Consider the following 27,967-nt stretch of genomic DNA (forward strand, 5'->3'; position numbering starts at 1 on the left):
TTTTCCAGATGCTATTTACACCCTTGCTGGGTTTTCAGTTGGACTTCACCAGTGCTCCTATTCTTTGGTCCTGCAAGGTTCGCCGCAAGCCTTGCAATGCCCGGTCACACCACCTTCAGTGCCCCGGTAATGTTTTTCAATGATGAATTCAGCAGATTCCTGTCTTTTTTCACGCCCACATCCCCCAAATGGCTGCTCCATCTCCTCCACGGGGAAGAGCGTGGTGCTGTATCTTCAGCTGTTATCTCTGCCATAGCCACTGCCTACACAGAAAAGTTGCTCCGCCATCCTCTGTGGGGAAGAGGCCTGCAATATTCTTCAGCTGTCATCTACAGCACAGCAGTTGTCTACACCGGGTTCCACCATCTCCCAGAAGTGAAGAAGAATGTGCTTGTTTAAAACTGCACTGGAACATGTGTGGTGTACACAACTGTCACTGTGCTAGAGTGCATGTGCGTCTGGTGCAACTCTGTGCTCTGCTGAGTGCCCTCCATGGTGAAAGCTCACGTCATCAATATCACATCAATTGTCTTCACATAGTAAAATTGCAGAACAGCACTGGCCACACAGAGCATAAAGTTTTTCTATAACAGGATTCCATGTGTTACCTAACTGGAAACCAAATGTGTAAACTGATAAGGACCTCAGACAGTTAAGTTTCACAGATTCAGAGACAACAGTGTTCCAACAGTTTGAAGTACAGACCAAAATTTTTAAATCACTGAATGACCAGTAGAACTACAGTGTTCTGCAACAGCAGCTTTCAGAGACAGGCACAATGAGGTCACTGCGATCTACTATTCCATATCAAGGTATCAAAGTGATATATTTCTTTTAAAAATTCAATAATTGCTACATTTTTAATCTCTCAATACAGTAAAACAACTATTTAAAAGTTTTACCTCTACCATTTGTTCAAAACATAAAAATTTTATTTCATAATATTGTACATGTGTAATCTTGTACTCATAACACAAGAATCATCTTATTTTTAATATGTATAAAACTTTAGACCAAGACCAATGTCTTTGATATCTGGCGTGCAACTTGTTGTACTTAGTCAAATACAAGAATCCAGCTGTTCACTTGTAAACCTTGTTCTGTGCTTATTTTTAATTAAATTCAGCTTTGAAAGTATTAATTCACATTGGTAAATTACAAGCAAAAAAGGCTTTTATCCAAAGTGCTACATTAACTAATATAGAATATTTTCCCTGAGCAAATAACCCTTTGACTGCTGGGGATGTGTTAACTTGTCATGTCTTGCCATTCCCCTGGCACGCCTGACATGTTTAAGCATGGTCCTTGGACATGTTGATGCGTACCGTGCCACCGGCCTTTTCACTGCTAGGGACAAGTTTAGGCATGCTGAGTCATAGCTACCTGGGCATTGCTGAGTCATAGCTACCTGGGCGTGACAGACGTGTAAATACACAGAGCTGTCTTTCCGCCTGCTCTTCCAGTAGCTGTTCAGTGGTCTGACTGTATAGTTCGAGAGTGCGTTACGTTTGTTGCTATGTTCCCTCGTTGCAGAAACCATTACTTTGATGACTCGCGTTTAGGACCCACATGTGAACTAGATACTGACCCAAGCATTCTTTCATTTTTTGTGATATTAAGTCTGAGGAACTGTTGATATTTATTGCAGACGAAACAAATCATTTTTACTTTTACACCAGAGAAAATACTACAGAATCTGTGAATTCTCAACTGTCAAAGTGGAAAGACACTGGATTGGAGGATATGTTTTGTTGCTATTTGCCTTCTAATGGTGCAAGTTAAGAAGTTAAAATTAAGTGATTGTTGGTTCAGAGATACACTTTTGAACACACCAGTTTTACGCAAAATTATGTCCCGAGACTGTTTTTGTATAATTCTGAGAATGCTGCACTTCAGTGATAACTCTGCGAGTACTTGAGGCGGCAGTCTGTTTAAAATTAGGATGATTGTTGACAAAGTTCGTAAGATGTTTCGTTATTCATTTCATCCACATCACAAGCTTTGTACAGATGAAAGTCTCTTACTGTTCAAAGGCCAATTATCTTTTAAGTAATTTATTCCAAACAAGTGAAGTAGATTCGAAATAAAGACATTTGTACTGTGTGTCTGTCAGATGGGCATATTATGGATTTTATTGTATATACACGTGCAAGAACAGAAATTGGGTTCCACAATTTGGGGCAACGTAGTGGCAACTCTTATGGGACCGTATTTGGAACAAGTCACATTCTATTTGTCGATAATTGTTACTCTGGCTCGGACTTGTTCCTTTGGCTTCACAACCACGGAATAGCCGCCTGTGGTACTGTTTGTAAGAATAGGTGCAACATGCCAAGACTGCAGAAGAAATTAAAACAAGGAGAAACTGAGTTTAAGTGCACTGACTAGTTCCTTGCTATCAGCTGGTGTGATAAGAGACAGGTGTGCACGTTGACCACAAGTCACACAACACAAATGATTGCAACAGAGAAGACCGACAGAAATACTTGCGAAAAAATAAAGAAACTGGAATGTACTGTAGAATACAATTCGAGTATGGGTGCTGTTGACTGTTGTAACATGTTACTGAGCTCAGTCGGATCAGTGAAATGGTACAAGAAATATTTTTTTCACATTCTGGATTTGTGAATTCTAAATGCTCATGCTCTCTACAGGGTGAAAAATGGCACTCACAGAGTTTCACCTTTCTCTCATAAGGGAGATTTTAGAAAAATATGCTACAGAACAGAAGAAAGCTGGTAGGGGAAGGTGCTAAGATGATGAGAATCCTCTGCGATTCACAGGGGGACATTTTCCGGCTCTGTTATTGTGAGTGAACATTCGCAGAAAAGTATGCCAATGTGCAGATGTGTGGTTTGCGCGAAACAGAAAGTGTGATAGGAAACTAGACACCAATACAAAACTTGCAATGTTCCACTGTGTGTTGTACCCTGCTTTGAGACTTACCACCAAAAACATCTATTTTTAACTTCGCCAGTGCCAGTCCAAACCCTAGATCGAAAAGGAAGATGGAAAATAGATGCAAAAGGTGTAAAATTATTCAAACAATGCCTGACTTCTTCATATGTAGCGCTTTGCTGACAAATGAATGGACTTGGTGACAGAGATGGTGAAATATCTGTACTTTGGCAAATGTAATTACGTCAAGTACATTGCGCCAGTATAACAAAACCTATATATTGATCTAGGTACGATACATTTAAATTATTAACGCATAACAGGCAGTTATATTCTTTTATCCCTAGTAGTACAAATACAGATCACATTCGGTCTACTTGTACAAAACCTGTTTTCCATAACTGAGTTCAAATGCCTTTGATCAACGAGAAATAACATGCAAAAGTTAAAACCCTGTTCTGAGTGTTTTTGTTACTTTACCTCTGTTGTTAGCCAATACTGGTAATTAAACTCACTGTTCTGGGGAGGATGGGGGGCTTAAAATTGGTTGTTCGAATGAGGTTGGCTTTGAAGCATTAATAGAAAACTGTATTTATAAAAAGAAGGTATATACTCACGTTACAGGCTGTTTAAATGATGGGTTTGCCACATGCAATGGTCTAACCTAGGAGGCTACATAAATAGGCAGTGAAGAAGAAGAGAGGGAAGGTACATTAGAACTCAAGAGATAAATTAAGAAGCGAGTGGGCCACAGCAGTTGGACAAGTGAGCTGCCAGTTACGGAATTCCAGAGGTGTGCAGTGTGATACTGCTAATTCAGCATCCTGCACTCTACAGGGTGCCTTCAGATGAGCTGGGTAGCTCCACACCAATGCCTGTGGCAGTTCTGGGCATATGTGACAGCAAGAAGGTCTTTCTGACACAACACTGTCTGGAAACGTATATCTGGGCTTCCAGCCCAGCCAAAGATCACTTACGCTGAGGATTTGTCTCTCATCACCCAATCTGTCCCACTTTAACACCAGACTGGGCTTCTGACAGTCTACTGTCGGTGTGCCATGCAGTCACAGGCATGTTAGTGTCAGCTAACCCAGTGAGGATGTTTAGTTTGTGCCAGTGCCAACAAGCACTCCATCGATTCCAGGGATACTGGATTCGACACAGACCATGCCGAGCCCAGCTAGCAGAGTCATGGACTACCAGCAACACTCGCCGTGTGTGCCCCTCGCTGCAGGGTTGTGTTGTCATCGTCTAACTCAGGAAGGCCACCCCACCAGTTGCTGCCAGCAATGGATTCGACATTCTACTGCCTCAATGGTTCTCTGCCAAGCGCACTGACCGACTCTACTAAATAGAATCTACACCAATAAAAGCTGTTTATCTTCTCAGAGCATTGTCTAGCTTTGCTGTCACCATGGACCTGGCATCAGCCATCTCTGAGATCACCTATACTCAACACTCAAGAATCTGATGACCAGGCAGTATTGCTACTCTTGGGTGAATACGCAGAGGTCAGCACCCAGGGACTGCGACAGTACAGACATTCGAACTGGTGTTATCACTTCTCATAATTAAAAATTCGATTAAGATATTTCAGCAGAAATAAAGAGGACAAAGACTTTCATAAACTGTGCAGAAAACAAGTGTGTAACTTCTGCTCCAGTTGGCATTGCCGTGACAGATTATTTTTGAAACTAAAAAACCAAAGAAAAGATGCCTAAAAGCAGTTTGATGTTTATTGCACCTCTATTGCCTTTAGTTTAGCAAAATCAACTGTTAATACAAGCCTGCTGAAATGAAGTATGTAATAGGTTTTGGAACTCACTTGGTTACCAAAGATGATGCAACTGGCTGTCAACACACCTATATACACAATCGTCGCACAGCAGTAAGTAAAATATTTCTTGTATATTTGCTTGGATCATTGTATGCGTTGGACAATACGTAAATTGTGGGGCGGGGGAAAAAAAAAAAAAAAAAAAAAAAAAAAAAAAAAAAAAAAAAAAAAAAAAAAAAAAAAAAAAAAAAAACCGTGGAAGGTTAACAGGATTATATCATACATAATCTGTTCAATAAATTACCTGTATTATCAGAAACTCCATAATCATTTAAGATGTTGTTCCACAGTTACTAACAAATGTGCACTTCACATTTCCGTAAGAATAGCAAAATATATATTTTACTAACCTCAAGATCGTCTTCTTGTTTCTCTGGACCAAGTTCAACAGATTTATCTTCATCACTGAGATCAAATTCGGATTCACGTTCTTCATATTCAACATTTTCATCTAGTTCCTTGAAATCTGGAGCAAATGCTGACCAGTTTTCTACTTGGTTCTGAGCCCAAACAGAGACAACACCACTTGATATCGAAGCAATGATTGGACGCACTGGATGCCACTGCAGAAAAGGATCAATAAGTCAATACTAATAAAATAAGAAATCTAGAAAGACTAAAGTGTCCACTCTTAAAACAATATCAAAACTACAGAAGAGGAGGAGGAGGATGATTTGAATTTAACATCTCCTCCTGTATCCTGCTTGTTAGAAAAGAAATGCAACTACGAAATAGAACAACAATCTTATCAAAATATACTGGCATTTGACTGAAATGGCCTACGAAAACCACAGAAAACTAAAATTATTATGGCTGGATGAGGACCTGAACCCCACTCTCTGCAAGTTCACGGTCCTAACGAGTGCACTGCCTTGTTCACTTAAACTTAATGCTATTCAAACAGAAACTGACACAACAATGTGACCTGGCTGTATAGTAAATACAAGCAGTTTCTTAGTTGGGGGTAGGGGATAGGTGGGAACCACTAACAACCAACCAACCTTTCCTTATGCTTCTCCCTCCTCTACTAAATTTATCAGGGAAATACCATAACTAGTTTTCAGATCAGGGAGTGCACTTTCAGCCTGTTTGCAAAAAACACTCTATCAAATGTGCCCACAAGCATGGAGGGGGCACTTGCTCTCCCTGAAATTAAGAGAATAGACTTTTCATTCGTTGTAGAATTCTCATGCATCTCCAAAACTGGTTGCCTGTGTGATTCCACTAAGCACTGCCAACAGACAAAAACAGGGGAAAAAAAATTATGACATTAATCCAGTTATCAGAAATGCAAGTTCCTTCCTCAGGGAGGAGATAGAGTGGGAAAGGTTAAAAAAGAAACACAGGTCACTCAGATCCCAGGATGAAAGAGTGAGATTGACAGTTGTCCTCACTACAGGTGGGTACACTTATCTGGGGTATGGGTGACCACTTTTCGTAATTAACCTTCTCAACTGCCCATGTCTCCTCACTACGGGAGGGACCAATAGTTCGGAAAGCTAGAATAATGTTAAAACTTTTACTTTTACATGTTATCTGTCAAACGTACTATGGTAAGTACTGGTCAGCAATTCTGCCTCATACTGAGTCCACTAAATTGTAGGTTTAGCTTATTCTGGTATTAAGTTGCAGAGAGTCATCCTAAACACTTCAGTTTCAACAATCGCTACATAATTTATGTTTCTCTGTGGCACCCTTCGTGGTATATATACCATTTCCTATGGCTTGGTAGCATTTTGGTGACATCCTACACTAAAGGTGGATGATCATTACAGAACAATGCCAAATTCGAATCTCCAAAATTTTCTGTTATACTGTGCACAATGATTGGTCGATCTGCACAAAAGTACTGGTATAACACCCTGACAAGGACATTCCAACAGTGCCCCATGGAGCATGGGCAAGTGCCCTTCAACTCACCTTCTTTCAGGCATAGGTAGTATAGGCTACCCCTCTATATTTCGTAATCCTATTGCTCCATAATCCAGGACATACAAGCTAATTGGCCGCTCCTGCCTGTGGGAACTCACCAAGGGCAATTCAGTTGCACTGTCTATTGCTTGGCTCCCAGAGTACAGCGCATCTGCTACTTGCCTACCCGTGCCTCCCCACCCCTCCCCCCTTCTGTGCTCAAAGGCTGCCAGATGCCCACACATACCCAACTGCCTGAAATCAACACTTAAGTTGGAACAGCCTGCTCTAAGGCCAACCCCTGGACACACTGTTCCCTATTCATCAGAACAACATAAATATGGCTGCAGTACACCTAGCTGACACCCATCACAAAACCCCAGAAGAACTTCACCCCCTTGCACAGCCTAGATCTGTTCTAGCTTTCCGAGTCTACATTCTCTTATATGGCAGAGGAACTGTAGTACAGCCTGCACAACCCAGACGCGTTATAGGTATGTCATTCTGTGCTTCATGTATGGACGCATCAGCCACGAAGAACATCTTTTATTATGTGAGAAGAGAAAACAGAAAAACACAATATTAAAATTTTGTCAAATCCAAAATGTTTCATCTCCTTCTCGATTTTAACGTGTGGCTACACTGCTTATAACTCTTCCATTACCATTCACATGAAATGAATATTGTGTCATGGTTAAATGGGATGCTTATCAACATCAGTACAACTACTAATTGAAAATCTCACAATAGACTAATCTCAAATGTACACAAATTTCAAATACAAAAGTGTTTTCATTGCAGCAGTGTCATCAAGTATACAATGAGTGCATCAGTGTATTCACCTGTATCGATTTTATTTGATTATCTCATGAGTATTAATGATTGGTTAAAAGCTATTAGTATTATCTGCAAATCAATTTTTATAATTTATTACAACAAGAATGCATAACTGTTATTGATCAAACAATGGAAACTCCACATTGGAATATCAACAGTTACGAAAATGATAGACTGCTACTCAGCATAAAGATGACATGTTGAGTTGCAGACAGGCTAGAGCGGCCAGAGAGCGGTCACATGTGTGTGACGTGTGCCTGCTTGAGCGAATGTGTTTGTGTTTTCCTTTCTTTTCTAAAGAAGGCTTTGGCTGAAAGCTTAGTGTGTACCAGGACTTTTCACTGTGCTTGTCTGCTGCTCAATGTGTCATCTTAATAGCCGCATTGCCTGAGGCCCCTTGCCATGGTTCACGCAGCTCCCCCCATCGGAGGTTCGAGTCCTTCCTTGTGTGTGTGTGTGTGTGTGTGTGTGTGTGTGTGTGTGTGTTGTTCCTAGTGTAAGTTAGTTTAAGTTACTTCCTGGCAGACTAAAATGTGTGCTGGACTGAAACTCGAACTCGGGACCTTTGCCTTTCGTGGGCTAGTGCTCTGCCATCTGAGCTACCCAAGCACAGCTCACGCCCCGTCCTCACAACTTTACTTCCGCCAGTACCTCGTCTCCTACCTCCCAAACTTCACATAAGCTCTCCTGCGACGCACTTGCCCACAAAAGGCAAAGGTCCTGAGTTCGAGTCTCGGACTGGCACACAGTTTTAATATGCCAGGAAGTTTCATATCAGCGCACACTCTACTGCAGAGTAAAAATTTCGTTCTAGTTTAAGTTAGATTAAGTAGTGTGTAAGTCTAGCTACTGATGACCTCAGCTGTTTGGTCCCATAGGGACTTAACTCCACCTCCACCACCTTTATAGTGAGTAACAATCTGTCATTTCCATAATTATTAATTTTTATTTCATATCTTTTTTCAACATAATCACCCTGTTTTGTAATGCACTTGGTTCACCATTGCACAAGCTTTCTGATACCTCCTGAGAAAAAGATTTTTTGTTGCATAGCAGGCCATGTATGCATCACTCCCTTCACTTGTTGATCGGAGCTGAATCGATGGCTTTTACAGCATCTTTAATTGGCCAAACAGATGGCAACACCAAAGGGTGAGAATGCAACTATGCAGGATGCTCTAAAACCTCAGAATGCACTGGCTGAAGACATTGAGCACTGTGGGCGCCGATATATGGATGCGCATTGTCATGAGACAAAAGAAAGCCTTCGGACAATCAACCTCTGCATTTATTGTGAACTGCTGGCTCCAACTTGTTTACCATCATATCACTGCAACGTTTACTGTTCACTGTTGACCCCTTTTCGACATTAAGGTTGACTCTTGAATTTCTTTTAAACTGGAGATTTGGGGTGATTCCATTCTATGCACTAGTGTTTATTCTCTGGCTCAGAAAGACGAATCTATGGTCATCTCCAGTGATGATTCATTCCAGAAACATTCTGCCTTTGTTAGTATGACGGTCCCTGCTATTCAGAATTAAGACATGGATTTGTTCAATACTGGCATCAATTGTGGCTGTACATGGACACCCTGTTCTTTCCTCATCCTTCACGCTCATTGGACCACTTTTGAACTTTCAATCCATAGGTAAAAACTTCACTGTGGCAAAATGTTGTCCCCGTATTGTGCTGAAAGTTTTCTACGAGTTGGTGCTCCTGCTATGCATTCAGATCATCAAGGAGGATTATGGAATCCCATTGTTCTATGGTGCAGCTAGAGAATCACATGGCCATTTTTAGGTCATAATATTGCAATGTTGTATGATGTTATAATGCTGTAACCTACCACAGGTGAAGACAATGGTGCCATCTAGCAGGTGGTGAGCCTTACGCAGCCAACCTAAAGAAAATTAGACAAAATTGCAAATATTTATTTGACTTACTCTTGTGCTCAGGTGGAATTGGAACTTAAAATATCCCCACTCTGTAAGCAACATGTAGTGACCTTATTATTTACCATTTACCTGATCTATTCAACGTGACGGAAATGGTTAATTGTCACAGCTTCAGTTATAGTGTGAAAGTGCAGAGAGAGTTGTTCTCTGAGTTATTCTTTGAATGAAAGGGTGTGTATAGTTGGAGCTTACATTCATACCGGTTCATTTAAGAAGTGCTCTTAACAAAGTTCCCGAATTTACTGTCCTCCATTAATCTTCCCATGCTCAGATTATTCTTGGGACTGAGAGCTGGCTGAAACCCAAAGTGAGAGCTCCGAGATATTAGTGAGTCATGGAACAAATATCAGAAAGACAGATTAGAGGCTGCGGGAGGAGTGTGTGTGTGTGTGTGTTCATTGCAGCTGACAAAAATATTGTCTCTATTGAGGAAGAAGTTGAGTGTGACAGTGACGTTATCTGGTCGCTTATAAGAGGTCTATGTGAAACCAAGTTAATTGCTGGATGTTTTTACCACCCACCTAATTCTGCTGCGACCGTTCTAGAGTCATTCAAAGAAAGTCGGCAGTGAGTAGAGCATAAATACCCAGATTGTGCAATACTAACCAGAGGTGACTTTAACCTTGCAGGGGGTACAGACAGACAGTCATGTGAAGTACTTCTGAATGTGCTTTCTGAAAACTGTCTTAAGCAGCTAGTTTGGCAGCCCACATGCATTGGAAATATCCTGGACTTTGCAGCTACACATAGACCGGACTTTATTGACAATGTCAGTATAGAAACTGGGATTACTGATCATGTCATTATAGCAACTATGGTTACAAAAGTTAATAAATCAGATAAGGAGGCTGGGTGAGTGTTTCTGCTGAAAAGAGCAAATAAGCAGTTGTTAGCCTCTCACTTAGACAATGAACTGACATAACTTAGTTCCAATAAGATGGACAAGAGGAATTATGGGCAAAGTTTAAGCAGATTGTAAATTGTAGTCTGAGAATTATGTGCCTAGTAAGTAGTAGTAAGGATGGAAAAGACCCACCGTGGTTTAATAACAAGATTCAGAAAATGCTGAGGAAGCATAGGCTGTTTGACAAGCTAAGGTTAATAGAGATTCATGCATATGTGAAAATATTTATGTGTGAAACATACGACGACTACCACCATCATACCTTAGCAAAATATCTGGCAGACAGCCCGAGAAAATTCCAGTTTTATGTAAAATTGCTAAGTGGGTCTAAGGCTTCTATCCAGTCACTTGTTGATCAGACTGGTGTGGCAATTGAAGACAGCAAAATAAAAGCCAAAGTTCTAAGTTTCACATTTAGTTATTGTTCATGAAAGAGAACCATATAAACATACTGTCGTTTGACCATCAAACAGACCCCTGTATAGACGACCTAGTAATAAGCATCCCTGGCATAGAGAAACAAATGAAAGAGCTGAAAACATGTAAGTCACCAGGTCCAACCCAATTTGGTTTTTCAATGAGCACTCTACAGTATTGGCCCCTTACCTAGCTTGCATTTATCACAAATCTTTAGCCCAGCACAAAAAGTTCCAATTGACTGGAAAAGAAGTGCACCTGTCTTCCGTATATATAAGAAGAGCAAAATAATAGACTCCCAAAATTACACACCAGTATCCCTAATGTCAGTTTACTGCAGAATTCTTGAACAGATTCTCAGTTCGAATTTAATACATTTTCTTGTGAATGAGAATATGATGAACATGAATCAGCATGGTTTTAGAAAGCATCGCTCTTGCGAAACTCAGCTTGCCATTTTCTCGCATGACATACTGTGAACTATGGATGAAGGGCAATAGACAGATTCCATATTTCTAGATTTGCAGGAAGTATTTGACACGGTACCCACTGCAGGCTGTTAAAGAAGGTACAGGCATATGGAATAGGTTCACAGATGTGCGAGTTGCTCAAAGATTTATTCAGTTATAGAACCTAGTATGTTGTCCTCAACAGCAAGACAAGGGTATCATCAGGAGTGCCTCAGTGTGGTAGGATTGCTATTATTTTCTATGTACATAAATGATTTGGTGGACAGGATGGGCAACAATTTGCAGTTGTTTGCTGTTGATGCTGTGGTGTACAATATAAGGTGTCAAAGTTGAGTGACAGCAGGAGAGTACAAAATCACTTGGACAAAATTTCTATTTAATGTGATGAATGGCAGCTAACTCTGAATGTAAAATAATGTAAGTTAATGTGGATAGGTCCAAAAACAAACCTGTAGTGTTCAGATACAGCATTAGCTGTGTCCTGCTTGACACAGTCACGTCGTTTAAACATCTGTGCATAACGTTGCAAAGCGATATGAAATGTAATGAGCAATTGAGGACTTGCTTGACACAGTCACATCGTTTAAACATCTGTGCATAACATTGCAAAGCGATATGAAATGTAATGAGCAATTGAGGACTGTGGTAAGGATGGCAAATGGTTGACTTCAGTTTATTGGGAGAATTCTAGGAAAGTGTGGTTCATCTGTAATGGAGACCGCATGTAGGATGCTAGTATGACCTATTCTTGAATGCTGATCGAGTCTTTAGGATCCGTACCAGGTCGGATTGAAGGAAGATATTGAAGCAATTCAGAGGCGGGCTGCTAGATTTATTTCTGGTAGATTCGAACAACAGGCAAGTGTTATACAGCCATGCTCCAGGAGATCAAATGGGAGTTTCTGAAGGGAAGGCGACTTCTTTTCGAGGAACACTACTGAGAAAATTTTGAGAACTGGCATTTGAAGCTAGCTGCAGAATGATTCTACTGCCTCAAACATACATTGCGCGTAAGGACCACAAAGATAAGATATGAGAAATCAGGGCTCGTAGTTGTTTTTCCCTTGCTCTATTTGTGAGGGGGAACAGGAAAGGAAATGACTAGTAGTGGTACAGGGTACCCTCCACCACACGTCTGATGGTGGATTGCAGAGTATCTATGTAGATGTAGATATTTCCATGAACAAATCTCAAATTTTAGTGTTGCTGCATGTTCAGATTTTGATGATAAAGTAGCAGTCCAGTGGTGATATCTTTAATTCTAAGTGTGGTTTCTACATGCAAAAAATCTGAGGTTACTATTAATAATGTTTATAAAGTCAGTAATGTACATCATCCATGTTAACCCTAAGAAATCCTACATCCAGTTACAAATTAGGTTTCATATGCCATATGGTAATACTTTCGTTAATAAGCACTGATGTAGAACTGAGTCACAAGCTTTCCAGAAGACAAATACAATATCCACTTGATTCCCTTGATCCATCAATTTATGGATGGCATGAGAGAAATGTACGAGATGTTTTTTGCACAACTGTTGCTTTTGGAATTCATGCTGTATGACACAGAGGTCATTCTGATTGAGGCACCACATCACACTTGAGATCAGAATATGTTCTAAAATTCTGCAACGGATGGATATCAATGAAACTGGATTGTGGTTTTGTTGACCACTTCTATACCCTTCTTGTATACAAAGTGTAGTTTGTGCTTTATTAAAAATACAGGCCATAGTTTTTTATTCAAGGGGGGCTACTCAGTCACCGTATGTTTGTGCTTGCGTAACTCAAAAAGTAATTAGTTGATTGACTTGAAATTCTGACACAAGAATGAATGCAAATACACACTGATATATTCATATTATTTCAACCTTCTCTTTCTAAAGGTTATTGTTTCTATATATTTGTCATCTCTCTTTATGGCCTCTTAATCCAAATTTCTACACGAAAAACTGGTCTGAATATTTTCCTTGCCTGATTTTCAATTTCTCTTATTTTTGTTTGACTACAAATCACTGTAGTTTCTGCAGAATAGAGGGCTTCTTGTAGAATTATTCTGCTGTAATGCCTTAGTTTTGCGCTGACAGGAACAGATATTTTATTGTAGTGATTGCAAGTGAACTTATATGCTTTTTGTAATTTGCAGATTCTTTCTTGATTAGCCATTTGTGTTTAGTTCTGATGGTTGGATGATCTCTCCTAGTTATTTGAAGTGTGTAACTTGTGTCACTTTCCGATACTAAGTTCTTTTGGGGAGATTATCTATAGGCTTGCTTTTCATGTATAAGTTTTCTTGAAAGAGTTTTGTAGGCCAGTTTTCTGCAAAATTTTGTGAAGCTTCTCCAGGGCGAGTTTGACTTCTTCTCTACTGTTAGTTAGAATGGCAAGATTGTCCACAAAAGCCAGACCTTTCGCATTTATTCTCAGCTCTTTTTTAATCCCGAGTTCAATTACCAATGCTGTTAGCAAAAGTCTTGAAAGATTCTTGAATAATTTACTTCAAATTTTAAACAACACTCTATAGAATCATCCAGACGGACATATCCCACATTTTTTTTAAATGCACAAGTTTTCTGTTAAAACTGACTGCTAGAAAGAAAATGCTCTGCTGCATGCATTCGCTGTTTTGTTTCCTGCATCATAAGACAGTTTTAACAACGATAGTGGAGTATTTTAGCCATTAGACAAACTGTTTCTCCCGTATATATTGTTTCTCATTATAGACATATTTAAACGTAAATTAATACACAACAATAAGGTGTTTTGTTTTCATCTTTGAGGGTGGATTTCACAGAAAGAAAAATAAGTTCTATTTCTAGTTTATCAGGTTATGATTAGGATACTACTCCAGAATCTGAATTTGAACAACAATCAACCACACTCAAAAAACTGGGGTGGATGGGTTGTGTGTGTTGTTGTTGTTGTTGTTGTTGTGGTGGTGGTGGTGGTGGTGGTGGTGGTGGGGGGGGGGGGCCTTTATCAGTTTTAGTGATTTCAGCTTTTTCTCAAGCCTGCAAACACTCATTTTTGCAATGGTGCAAGAACTGAACTAGAGCAGTACTCCTGTGTCTTCCTTCATAAAAGTACATTTGAAAACAGAGTTCAGAAGTTCTGTTTTTGTTTTGTTACTCTTAATTTCATTTCCTGTGTCACACAAGAGTGTTCAGACACTAATGTTGGTATTACTGACAACATTTACATACCTGAATATCTTTGAGCGGTGTGAGATGTCTTTTACAATTCCGCTTTGAGAGTCCTCGAAGGCTTCGCACACTGCCTTTCTGAGAGCCAACCACATTTCATTCAATATATCTCTATCTATTTGCGGACAATGTTGCAAAATCGAACCATTACAACAGGAGCACAGTCTGAGTATGGAGCTTAATGACATACTTAAAACAGTTTTGGTTTCAATTTAATAGTACACACCACAACATCCAGCAGCAATTCTCCCTTAGTACCATGAAGTATCTTCACAAGGTTTCCTATGCTTTTCTCCCATACATACAATGCATGTTGACGAGCAGAACCGGCGCAGATGTACTCCCCATCACCAGAGAAACAACATTTTTTCCACATGGTTCTGTAAAAGCAGAAATGCACAGCATCATTTTATGTCATGGTAAAACAACTTATGTTTATGTAAGAACCACATACTTTTTTCTTGGGCAATAATAAATGGGGGTGAGCAGAGGGAGCAAGCTCTGACTCCACAGATTACTGTGGGATGAATAAGGAGCTCCACCTCCTTCAAACAAAGCTGTCACAAGATTTGAGATTTATTCTTTTTAGCACATACTGAATGATTTGAAATGAAACTGGGATGCAGAGGTAATATATGCTTAAATATTTTACATAATATTTACATCATGGATCCACAAGAACACTGGCAGCCTCAAAAATGCCATATATTGTTACAATACAGGTATGAGTTGTACTGAATTACTGTATTTTTCGACCTCATATATTAGCATCCATCAAAGAAAACATTAATTTATGTACAACTTTCATCAACAATTTCCAATTTGAAATAAATAACAACAACATGAGCTTTGATGAAATGATCTGATTCTTAAAAGAAGCTAAACTGACATTATGCTGTTTGAAAAAAAGGCACACACACGCGCGCGCGCACACACACACACACACACACACACACACACACACAAAGTGAAATAGACTAAAGAATGAAGATTAGTGTCCAACAATTTGACAACGTTGATGTGAGAGGCAGAGCACATGCTTGGTTAAATAACGATCTGACGATGCCTTGTTTAAGGAAGCATCTTGACAACTGTCTCAACTGATCTAAGACACGCTCAAAAACCCTAAATCAAGGTCATATGCAATCTGAATTCCACATCTCTGGAAAATAGGTCCACTATTTCAATCACTGCCCTATTCTGCTCAGCGAAAACAGAAAATGTGTGAGTGTACAACTCCTTCAATGAATATTTCACTGTTGTGAGTTAATTAACACACAAAATGTTTGGAAATTCCAGTTACAAACTTCTAGAACGTGTAGAGGAAAGTGTGTACATAATATTTTGAGCAGGAACCCGTGACTGGAAACATGCCTTTTCCATTCTACTGTGGTTTCAATTCAGATGCTTAATTCATCCACTTCTGCTGGAGGAATTGAATTAGGTGTGGTACAGTACAATTATTAGGTAACAATTCAAAAGGAAACATAAAGAAACATCTTTTTATAACTTAAGCACATTTATTTGTATTAACACTTAAAATATTACGTTCTGTATGTACAGAAGGCTGGGTTCTTTTTGTTTTGGACTAATGTAAACACATAATGTTTAAGTGTTAATACAAACAATGTGCTAAAGTGATAAATTGATGTTTCATTATGTTTCCTTTTGAATTGTTGCCTAATAATTGGGCACTTGACTGTTTTCTGGAAATTGTCTTAAATGATTGATTATGTCATTTCATGTGCCTAACACATTTTTTTTTCCTCTAGAATTTCACTATTCTTTTATAAAAACAGAAATAAAATTCAAATAATATGAAAGACAACTAACACGTTCCATTCGAGTCGTATGATGCCTGTGGCATCACTAGCTAGCTCATTGCTCCTACTGCAATAATTTAAGTCACAGTGACATCTTGTTTTGGAATTAGTGTTTCGGAAAATTTGTTACAAATGGTCTGTAGTATCATACAGTACAAATACATCTATAAAAACTCCTGAAAAGTGAAGATGCGTAAACTGATGCTACACTGTATCAGCAAATTGCTACAAAGTCAACACACCAATTCACTAACTTAACCAAAAATGCGCTGCATTTTGAAGTTAACTTTAACTTAACTCTGAGATATGCTCTCCCACTGTTACAATGAATTATTTGGTGGCTCAGTTGTTATGCGGTAGACTGTTGAATTTTATAAGATTACGTTCATAGATTGCTGGTTCGAATCTAACTGGAAAGAACATTTTAACTTATTTTTAAAATGACTTGACAGTCCTCTCACATGGAAACCAAATTACAATTACAAAACTTCACCACACCAATCAGAAACAGAATATTTTTGTGTTTTCCTTGCTGTTTACATGCGCTTACATTTGCAATTGCTGTTCACACGTCACATTCAAAAAGATATTTTCTAGTTAATGTAACCATACACTTTTTACTTTATTAGAAACAATGTTTTTATCTGTGTACTGTCCAGCTAGGAACCTTACTGTTTGAACTTTTGCACCTTTATCATCCTGCATAAAGCTGAAATAAGACTGCTTCAGATGCTAATGTTACTTTGCACTCACAAACATCACAGCCCTTATACATTTGTGTCACCTGCATGTTGTATACGATTTATATCTCTCCGTATAACCTCATCGTCCTAAACCTCATTGTACCATGGGTGTATGGTGATATCTTTACTACTAGCAATACTTTCCAAAAAAGTGAACTGTGTGTTTTCAAAGTAAATGCATTCATCCACTGTTGTCCATTTCTCAGACTATGACTAATGTGAAGCTACATATAATACATCCCACAATCGAAACACCTGCTTCAATCAGTTCTTGCTAACATTGATTTTGTATTTCATGTCAAACTTTTAAAAATACGTAACCCTTCCAGGATTTGAACCTGTGACCTCTTTGTTTACAATATGACGGCTATCTGTTGCACCACAAAATGTATGCTAGATCTGAGTGTCTTATAAAAAGGAAACCTGTTCCTAAGTTTTACCAAGAATAGTTTTATTGTGTTGTGGGTTCCATCTCGTGACAGACAGTCGACAATCTAGATATAATATATAAACCCATTTGCGAAAGTTCTGCAGTTCCTTAGTTTTGAGTAAATTTAATGATGTTGCAGAGAGCATGGAAAAGAATGTCAATCGTTACACTTATTGCCACTCTAAATGGGTGGAGCATAATTGCATTAACTTTGACAAGGTTTTCACTATCACTGTTCACAAAATTTCTTTCTATTGCTACTTAAAAGTAGTCATTGTGTTTTACATCACTCAATAGCCAAAGTGTTTGCAAAAAAAGTACGTAAAAACCTCATACCTTTGGCTAGCGCTCCTATAACACACATATATCTTTGCCCTACTCCCAGTCTTTGATGTCACCAGAGCATCAGCCAATAACACCGTGTTTTCAAACACGTGACTAGATCCTGATATTTAATGATTTTTAAGCTTTAATTACTTAAAAATAACATATTTCGTGTGACTATTGACCATAAATGCTTTTTAAATGTTTTAATCAATCAGAATAACATCAATCTGAACCATACTTTTGACACAGAAAAATAGCCTTTTGTACTGCGTCACTCCTAATTCAATTCCTCAAACTGATGTGGCTGAGTTAAAACATCCAAATTGAAAAGTCGCACAACAGAAATGGTACATATCCAGACATGGGTTCCTATTCAAAATATTATGTACTCACTCCGATCTACAAGTCTCAGAAGTTTGTAATGTGAGTTTCGAAACACTCTGCACATATCTCTTAAACAGAACTTACATTTCATATTTTTGTGGTATGCAGATTTAATCTAACATTGCATCACAATTAAAGATATGATAGAAAGAAAAACATAATAAAAAACAACTACAGACATTTACTTATACATAACGCTATACAAAATATATGACTTTATACTAAACACAAAAGACTAATATGTTACTTGCAAAGCTATCATTAAAAACGACAAAGAACAGGTTACACATTCACAGTGCATGAAATCAATAACAAGGTAACCCGACTTAAAAATATGACTACTGCAGATCAGTATACTCAAGCACAGCTGACTAACAAGGGAATGGTCAAACTTGTCATGTCGAAATCTATGTTGCTTTTTTTACCACTGTGAGTTAACACTGCAAGAAGTTGGTATGCAGAATTTTAGCTGCTGACATGACCTGGAAGTCTGTAAACAATTTTATGAAGTACGGCATTATTGTCGCATGGTTTCCGCGCTTATAACTGCCTCTTGCACAACCCTGACCTCTCTCGCTACGTTATACCAACGCCATCTAGGGACAAGGTGGCATTAGCTACGCACCACTCTTTTGCCACAACAGCGAGAGAGCTGATTCCTCCAGTGAAAGCGATCGTATGATAATTAAACATTCGTTGACAAATATGACTGATATGTTATCTACAACATTCTTTCCAAATAGCTATGAAATAGACACAAATAAATATACGGTTTAGAACACGTCCAAATTTTATTTCTTTTAATTACCGCAAAAATGCGAAATATTGATACTATGTTCAAAACATAGGTGTTAAGTGCACCAAGAACATACAAGCAAAGACGACATATGACAGCCCTGCGAATCACAGATGTTGTTAGATGTCTGCAGAAAAAACTGGGCTGGTGTTAGGAATGAATCAGGCCTAGTATCAGTATATTTTTAGGAGTGCCATACACATTTAATTAAATTCTGAAACTGTGGGGAGGAAAACTGATAATGTACTACTGATTGCAGCTTGAGAAGATTGTCACGGTAATAGACAGGAAATTGCAGTGATCTGCACACAATAATTTTCTCTGTTAGTTTTCTGTAAAATGCCTTCCACTGACGGAAAAATTCTCTGTCTAAAGGTTGAATTACGTTCGTCATGCTGGGTGGAATCTGAAGTATCTCTACCTCTTTGTCTGGGTGGGCTCGAAATACAGCTTTTAATGAATCAGTCCTTTTATGACCTGACCATGAATCTAGAAGGAGAAGAGATTTGTTCCTGCAGAACGGAAGAAAAGCATGATGCATGAAAAGTGTAACGTTTTCATTTCCCATTTTTCCAGACTTTGATGCGTCTACCACAAGATTGTTTGCGTAGAACATTGTTCTTTTGGCACATGGTCCAAAAAATCCAGTTGGTTCTTGAAGACACACATATAATTTAGGTAGCAATGAACCATCCAGACAAATTATGGGCATTATAGTGTATGAATGGGTGAGTGCAGTCGTGGACTGCGCAATCGCCTCAATATGTTTTTCCCCTTTGAATGACAGTGTTCTTTTTGCACACATTTCTTTTTGAAAACCTGACTGATCTGCACTGTACATGTACGATTCACTAAAACTAGCGATCTTATTTTTTGCATTCATAAGAAAAGCTTCTATCATTTCGATTTGTGTCACTTCATTTTCCGACCTGTTTCTCGATACAAATTTTGTTATTTTTCTTGCCACAATTTTATGTGATCTTTTGAAGCGACTAATCCAACTTTGAGAAGCTGTAAATTCTTTAGCGTCTATTGCGTTGGCAATCTCTAACGCCTAATCACGCAAAGTTGTATTGCTGACACTAAATGACTGTTGTCTGGCATCGGAAAATAGCTCAAAAAGTCGTGCATTTATCTCCGTCGCAATTTCCAGTCAACTCTTACATCATCCAGCGACTTCCTTTTTCCATCTATACAATTCACGTTCAGAACGGACAGAGAGATACTTATTTTGAACAGTACTGACACGTATGCAATTCTTACCACTTTCGTTCAACCAATACGTCACCGCTTTTTCTTTGTCTGATAAGGTAATTGTAGTTGCTGGTGTTACTTTCGGAGGTAATTGATGATGGTACATGACACTATCACTCGAAGAGTCTTCATGAGTGCAACTTTCGTCAGTGTCTTCGCCGTCTGTAGATTTAGATTCACAGTCTGCAATATCGAGTGTTTCAGTTGTTTCTAGCCACATGTCTGCGCCATTTACATGCTCGTCTAGAAGTTTAACAACAATGTCGCACAACACATAGTCTTCATGCGTGTTTTCTGTTGATTGCTTCATTTGGCGTCTGTGGTATATCTCCATGGCAAGCAGCAAAACATTTACAGGCTTCGCCATCACCTGTGAGGGGAGATTGAATGTTCACCGTTAAGTGGCTTGTGGAGTATAGATGAACATGTACAGAACATCTTTCACATCTCTAACCAGTTTCAGGACGGTATGTTTCGAAATACGTACCAGAAATTAAAAGGACGTGCATGCCACAGAAACGAATATTCGTTTCCCCTTTCCACCAAAACCGTGAGCGATATTCCTCTTTGGTGAACGCCGCGATAAGACGGCCGCACTTCCCGACCATGCGCACAATGCTCGCGACTCTCCATTTCCAGGGGTGGCCAGCCATCACTGCAAGCGCCAAGCAGGAAACAAAGCCATGTTCGTGATTTTTTTTAGGTGACTTCCAGTTCATGTCAGCAGCTACAATTCTGCATACGGACCTTTTGCACAGTTAAATAACAGTGCTAAAAAAGCAATACATGTTTCGGCATGACAAGTCTGACCATTCCCTTGTAAGGCAAGGAACACAGAGAAGAGCTTTGAAGTTTGGAAAATAAAAAAAAAGAGGCATTTGCAAAGTTAGCTGTGAGGGTGTTGACAACAAGAATGCCTGTGAAAACTATAGTTCCAGGTTTGAGTACCAGTCTTACACATCATTTTAATCTGCCAAGAAGTTTCAAAAAGTGCACACTTCGTTGGAGAGTGAACAATACATTCTGGAAATTTACTCATGTTTGTCTTTCCACATACATCATTTCATTAGGCTCTACCATTGCCTGTGTAATTAGTTGTCAAACATTCCAGTGAATTCCTGTCATTGCTATATGCAAATGCAACATACTTCCAACACTCTACACTCTACGGTTATTGTAAGACATATTACCACGTCTTTACCACCCTAAACCATTCTGAAACAGCTGGTGTGTACTACAGAAAGTAACAATGAATAATCTGCACAATTATATTTACAGAACATGCACAATGATTATAATTAAAATTCCAGTTTCTAAATACTGTAAACAAAAGGACCGTAGTACAAAATGGCATCAAATTTGAATGAAATATTATCAAAGGGGAAAACGTAATGGAATATATACGCACTAGATGACATTGTAAGCATCTTAATGTAAATGAATTCAGTTACAAATGACAGTTTTACTTAACATAAAATAATAATTCATTATATATACTGGATGTTAAGTTTTGTTTCTAAAGGTATATGGAGTCACTGTTTTGTCATTTACTGCTATACCAGTGATTTTATGCTAGGGATTGCAATAAGAAAGTTGAAGTGTTATTCTCGTTCAGATTAAATATTATGAAACATATTTGTCTTAGTGATGGTGAAAGGAAAAGAGTTACTCATCAAATGAGAATAAATAAAAAAATCTACAGAATGGAAAAAGATGTTGATACAAGTTTTGACATTTTAAGTTCAATATTAGACACAACAAAATCAGTATGAAGGTGCAGACTCTGGGGCAGTGGAACTAAGAAGTCATAAGAGCATCTGAATAATAATAATAATACTAAAATCAAACAATGGAAAATAATAATAAGAGACAAGAGATTTCAATTGAAGCTATTGCAATCCATTTTTAAATGGGCTGGGAAAACACCAAGGCAATGTGTCTTCACAAAATAATGTAATGGGTGCAAAAACGAAACAATGCCTCAATTGATGCAGCAATGATGATAGTTGAACCCACTTAAGTATAGGAGGGAGGTGTACAACAACAACAATGCCTCATATGCCGGTTGGAGTCCTGGCAAAGAACGTACAACAGTTACACATAATAGCTGAAGAAGAGAACTAGGTCTGTTGCAAAAACAGAGTAAAAACTGATCCAAAAATCCATAAAAATATTATCAATCATCACAAAGAAAAAAGTTTTTAGAGGAGGTCATTATTCTGAACTGGATTTCTGAAAAATCTTTAGAACAGCCACTGTGGAATAATGACTTCGTTTTATAAATTTGTATCAACTGAGGACCCAGCAGAATCTAAGTTAATAAACAATGAGAAAAACTTAGATATCACAACCACAAGGTGTGTTCAAAAAGAAACTGAACTTTTGCTGTATCAGCTTTATTGCTTATTGTACAACATTTTAAGCACTGTTCCCTTCAAAATAGTCCCCTCTAATGGCAATATACCATTCTCTTTATTTCTTCCAGTTTTGGAACACCTCCTGGAACACATTTTGTGGAACAGCATGCAGGTTTCTCATCACATTGTCCTATATCTCCTCTATGGCTTGGAAATGATGTCTTTACAATGTGTTTTTCAGTTTGGGAAACAGAAAAAAGTCTGCTGAGGCTAGATCTGGAGAATAAGGTGGATGGAGCACAACGAGAATGTGGTGTTTTGCTACATAGCTGCAGACAAGCAGTGATGTGTGAGCTGGAGCATTGTTATTATGCAACATCCAACTCTCATTATCCCACAATTCAGGCCTCTTCCTGCACACAGCATCCCTCATGCGCACTAGGATTCCCTGGTAGACTTCCTTGTTTACAATCTGACAACATGGCACAAATTCATGATGGATAATGCCTTTGTAAAAAAACAACCAACATCACCTTGATCTTTGACCAACTTATGCATGCTTTTTTTGGATGAGGTGACCCTTCACCCGCCCGCTGCAATGACTGCCGTCGCAGCATCTTACCAGCACACTCACGTCTCATCACCTATTACGATGTTCTTAAGAAAGTTTTCATTGTCACTGACAGCAGCAAGCAGTTCCTTGCACATTTCAACACGGGTCTGTTTCTGATCTACAGTCATCAAACATGGTACAAATTTTGCACTGGCACGACACATACCAAGTTTTCACTCAAAATTTGATGGCATGATCCTACGCTAATGCCCACCTCCTCAACAACTTCCCTAACAGTTAAATGATGATTTCTGCGAATCACAACACAAACGCAACCCACATGGGCATCATCTGTTGATATAGAAGAATGTCCAAACTTGGAATAATCACAGACTGACATTCAGCCTTGTTGAAAATGCTTAAAGAACTCGTAGCAGTGCGTGCTACTCATACAGTCCTCCCCATATGCTTGGCTAAAGTTTGTAGCAGAATTTCACACACACACACACACACACACACACACACACACACACACACACACACACAGTTTTTTTACAAAAATTATCCCTGTCTAAGATGAAACTGTGACTGACCGTCATGGCCTTGTTCTGAGACAACGCAGAAATTTCAGAATCACTTCACACACACACACACACACACACACACACATGCAGTAGTTTATAAGATAGAAATGAAAATTGCATAAAATCACCACAGAATGTAGGTAGGTACAAACTTGTTGACCAGGTCCTGTAATTTCTGGATGGGTTCTGGTTCACCATCTTTCCCACATGCTAAAACTTCCTTGCTGTCATAAACTCTGATGACGCGATCAGCAGTGTTCACCAGGAAACAGCTGTCGACAAAAATTAATTATATCTATGAAAAACATTTAATAAACTATTCAAAAAAGCCTTCAAAATAAACAGGTGGGTAACACAGTTAGCAACGAACACATAAGGAAAATACTTGCTACAGAGATCATGGATATGGTACATATTGTACATATAACAAATGGTTTAAATAATCTGAGTCAAACTAAAATTCCTGTACCTTACAACAATCACAAAATCAAATTATTCCGTAATTTTTTCCACACCCACCACCTCACAGGAAGCACGTTAACAAATTCTATTGTTACACAAAAAAGTGTAACAGGTGCCAATAATGAAATATGGGCAACAGGTATTTACTTTCGAAGGCAACTGCAGAAGAATCAGAGTCTTATAGCTAACTTTCCTTCCAAAAACTGTTTTTCAACCTTTTCAGCAACACCTAGAAAACCTTGTTTCAGTCCCACTACAGGTATATCCTATCTTTTACCAGAGCTTGAACTACTTACCATCATGCCAAAAGCTGAAGACCAACCAACCCACAATCCTTCCCAGCCCTCCCAAAAGCAGTAATACACTGTCCATCCCCTCTATGAAATAATCCTATAGTCCATCCTTTCTCCACAACTACTCCCAACCCTTCGCTACATTGACCATACCTCTATAAAAGACTGAGGCACAAGATGTGTGTAATACACCCACACAGCACATCCCGTTCCAATCCCATCATAGGCTTACTCTATCATATCAGACACAGGGCTATTTGTGAAAGTAATCACATTGTATACCAGCACAGCTGTAGCTTGTGCACAGTCTTTTATACAGGTAGAACCAAACTCAGCCCCCACCCGCAATAATGGCTAACATCAAACTGTGATCATGAGCAGAGCTGACAACCTAATGGCAGAGCACACACCTGGACACAGTATTAACTATAACAGCTGCTCTACAATCTGTCACCTAGATCATTCCTTGCAGTACCAGCTTTTGTGTATACTGTAGACTAGAACTATCATTGCAACACATTGTTTGGTCCCACTCCTCCAGGTCTCAATATCCACTAACCAATGTCCCACACTCATCTTCACCCATGCTACACTCACAGCCCCCCCCCCCCCCCCCCGACCTGTCTGCAGCCTCCCTACCTCTGTTCTCTCTCTTGTTTCATGACAACTCCTGTTCATTACACAACGACTGTATCTCGAGTTAATTATGAAAGGGGGGGGGGGGGGATATAATTCACTGATATAAATGGAATAGCAGATAATATTGTTTATTTTGGGTGATGAATTACCAAATTAATATAATGCTGATCAGCAAGTGAGCTCTGCCTCCAAAATGAGTAACACTGAACTTTAAAACAAGCAGTTCCTTAACCTCTATTAATTTCCACAAACAAAACCAGTTCCGCCATATTCCTCCGCACAATTAAGAAATCTGGACATTTTATTTCAATCAAGACTCAAACACTCAATGTTAATGCAGAGGTAACAGTCCTCCACAAATACCAAGCAACAACTCACACAATAACTATAAAAATAAATATGTCAAGCTTTATGAAAACAAGATGAAAAAGGATGCAATACTGGGGGGTTGGAGAGGAGATGGAAAAAGAGGGGGAGGGAAGGAAGGAGGGGGGGAGAAAGGGAGGGAAGGAGAGGGAGAGAGGGGAGTGGGAGAGGGGGGAGGGAGAGGGTGAGGGGGGGGTGAGGGTGAGGGAGGGGGGGGGGGGGAGAGAGAGAGAGAGAGAGAGAGAGAGAGAGAGAGAGAGAGAGAGAGGAAAAATTGTTACTTACTCTCCACGTCGAGCAAATTCAATACTTTTAACAGCAGTTGCACTGGTCGTACCCTGAGTGACTTTGAATGAAGCTTTGAGTTCCAGTCCTGGTGTTGAAAGAACCAGGACCTTTCCGCGTGCGTTGCCGGTATACACATGTTGACCACGACGATCAAAAGATGCCACTATATTTAAGTCAGACTGTAATAAAAACAAAAGTAACTATATTTTTAAAATCTGTATGTATTAGGAGTTTTCTAGAGACTTAGATATTGTACTACTGCAAATCTTGACACGTTAAAACCACATAAATTGTAGGATCCACAATCTTCATCACATTCAGCTTTACAGCCATCAACAGATCTTGTAAGGCAGCAAAACAGACAATGCTTAGTTATTAAAGGTTATCTGTTCAAATAAAATAAAATAAAATAAAATATGAGAAAGAGTGTGAATTCCACTTTTTATTTAGATGCCAAGCTCACTGGTTTCCTCCACAGGTCAAAAAAACTTCATTTCATGTTAAAACTACAAGTACAAAACTGGAGGGGGATATTACATTATATTTAAAAACGATCCCTCACTCACAGTAGGATAACAATTTCAAACACATTTACCAAAATTCTGTAAAGAAATTATCTTGAAACTGTCTTGAGACACAAACTACAGTTCCAACGTAGAATATAAATTTGACTTAACACATGCAACCAATACAACACACATTGTAACAGAAGTAAAATAGTTCTGTGTCAACTACACAGTAACTATTTTACAGAACATGAAATGTAAGAATGTCACTTGTAACCTAGCTGTGCATTTATTTGTCAATTCTTATTATTTTGTTATTTATTATATTCTGGTACAGTATATCCAGCTCCACTGTGAAGTCAACTGAGTGTTGGCTACCATGATGAACGTATGCCAATGTGAGCAACCTCAAACGTAAGTAAAATTGAATATTGTGCAAAGACAAAATAATCACAAATAAAAACTGTGATAACCGTACTAGGAAAGTTGACTTTGTAATAATTAACAATTGCTGTTTAATAAGGATTTGTGTTGGTAGGTGAAGGCCAATGTAAAACTCGGTTTAATGTCAGTTCCTTGCAACAACCTATCATGTAATGATAGGCAGCTGAAGAAAGTGTTCTGCCAGCATCAGACACCTGTCACAGGCAAAATATTATATGTCTGCAAAATTGTGAAACATCCAACTTACTACTCAAATTTGGCCTTGAGTAGTTATAACAAATTCATATACTAAAATGCAGGACAAGCACATACAAACAGAGAACAAAAGAAAGAATGATTATTGCGATAATGATTTATAAGGAACTATTTTCTGATAGGCCAGAATAAGTCTGTGTGTGAGATTGACCAATGTTGGTCAGGGCATTTCTCACTTCCCGATACAAAAGAGCTGCTATTATCACCCATTAAATTACCTAAAAAATTATTCTGATTGCTTTAAATTAAAATATGCCGGAACATCATTGCCATCAGTCCTGAAAGTTTTGAGACTGGATTTATAAAATATAGAGCAAAGTTAAGAGGTTGACTTTAATGCTTCAGGTGTCCTACATATAGTCTCCCCCATTTGAGTACAACATACAGAACATTCATACAGCCTTGTGAAACTGTCAGAAAGTCCTTCTTTGGTATGCTGTTCAATACACTTAATCACATTTACACCACCTTCAATCCTGATAAATCATCAGAGACCAATTCTGCACTTTGTGAATTTGTGTTAACTTTATACTGATAACACCAACTCACATCACCCGTGATGATTTTTTATTGAAAAGAATTTGCAGTTAGTCAAGTGGTGGCAGGTGTTCACACATTACTGTTTCTTTTCACGAGTCAAGATGTATGGGACAAACTTTGCACACATTTTCTCTACTTCAAAACATTCTAGAGAATGTCTGTTGTTTACAACTGACAATATTATGAAACGGATCGATTGCTACTAACCAAATAGAGGAGATGATGAGCTGCCAACAGGCACAATGAAAAGACTGCTAAACAAGTAAGCTTTTGGCCAAAAGACCTTAGACACATTCACTCAAATGCAACTCTCTCTCTCTCTCTCTCTCTCTCTCTCTCTCTCTCTCTCTCACACACACACACACACACACACACACACACACACACACACACAACCACTGTCTCTGGCTGCTGAGGCTATATGGTGAGTAGTAATCTATCCTTTTCATAATACTGCCATTATTCCATCCCAAATTTTCCAATATTTGTTG

General features: G+C 38.8%; 1 protein-coding gene across 1 annotated transcript in view; it reads right to left on the reverse strand.

Annotated features, from left to right (window-relative positions):
* Window positions 1-27,967, reverse strand: part of LOC124545319 (retinoblastoma-binding protein 5 homolog) — a 66,707-nt gene that overhangs the window by 7,803 nt on the left and 30,937 nt on the right. Inside the window, exons 6-9 of the mRNA XM_047124220.1 lie at window positions 25,729-25,910; window positions 23,836-23,955; window positions 14,659-14,812; window positions 5,086-5,298 (exon numbers count right to left, since the gene is read on the reverse strand). Of these exons, the coding sequence (XP_046980176.1) occupies window positions 5,086-5,298; window positions 14,659-14,812; window positions 23,836-23,955; window positions 25,729-25,910 (669 nt within the window). The remainder of the gene's footprint in view (window positions 1-5,085; window positions 5,299-14,658; window positions 14,813-23,835; window positions 23,956-25,728; window positions 25,911-27,967) is intronic.

This window comes from Schistocerca americana, chromosome 8, assembly GCF_021461395.2.
Source record: "Schistocerca americana isolate TAMUIC-IGC-003095 chromosome 8, iqSchAmer2.1, whole genome shotgun sequence".
In the NCBI taxonomy this organism is placed as follows: Eukaryota; Metazoa; Arthropoda; class Insecta; order Orthoptera; family Acrididae; genus Schistocerca; species Schistocerca americana.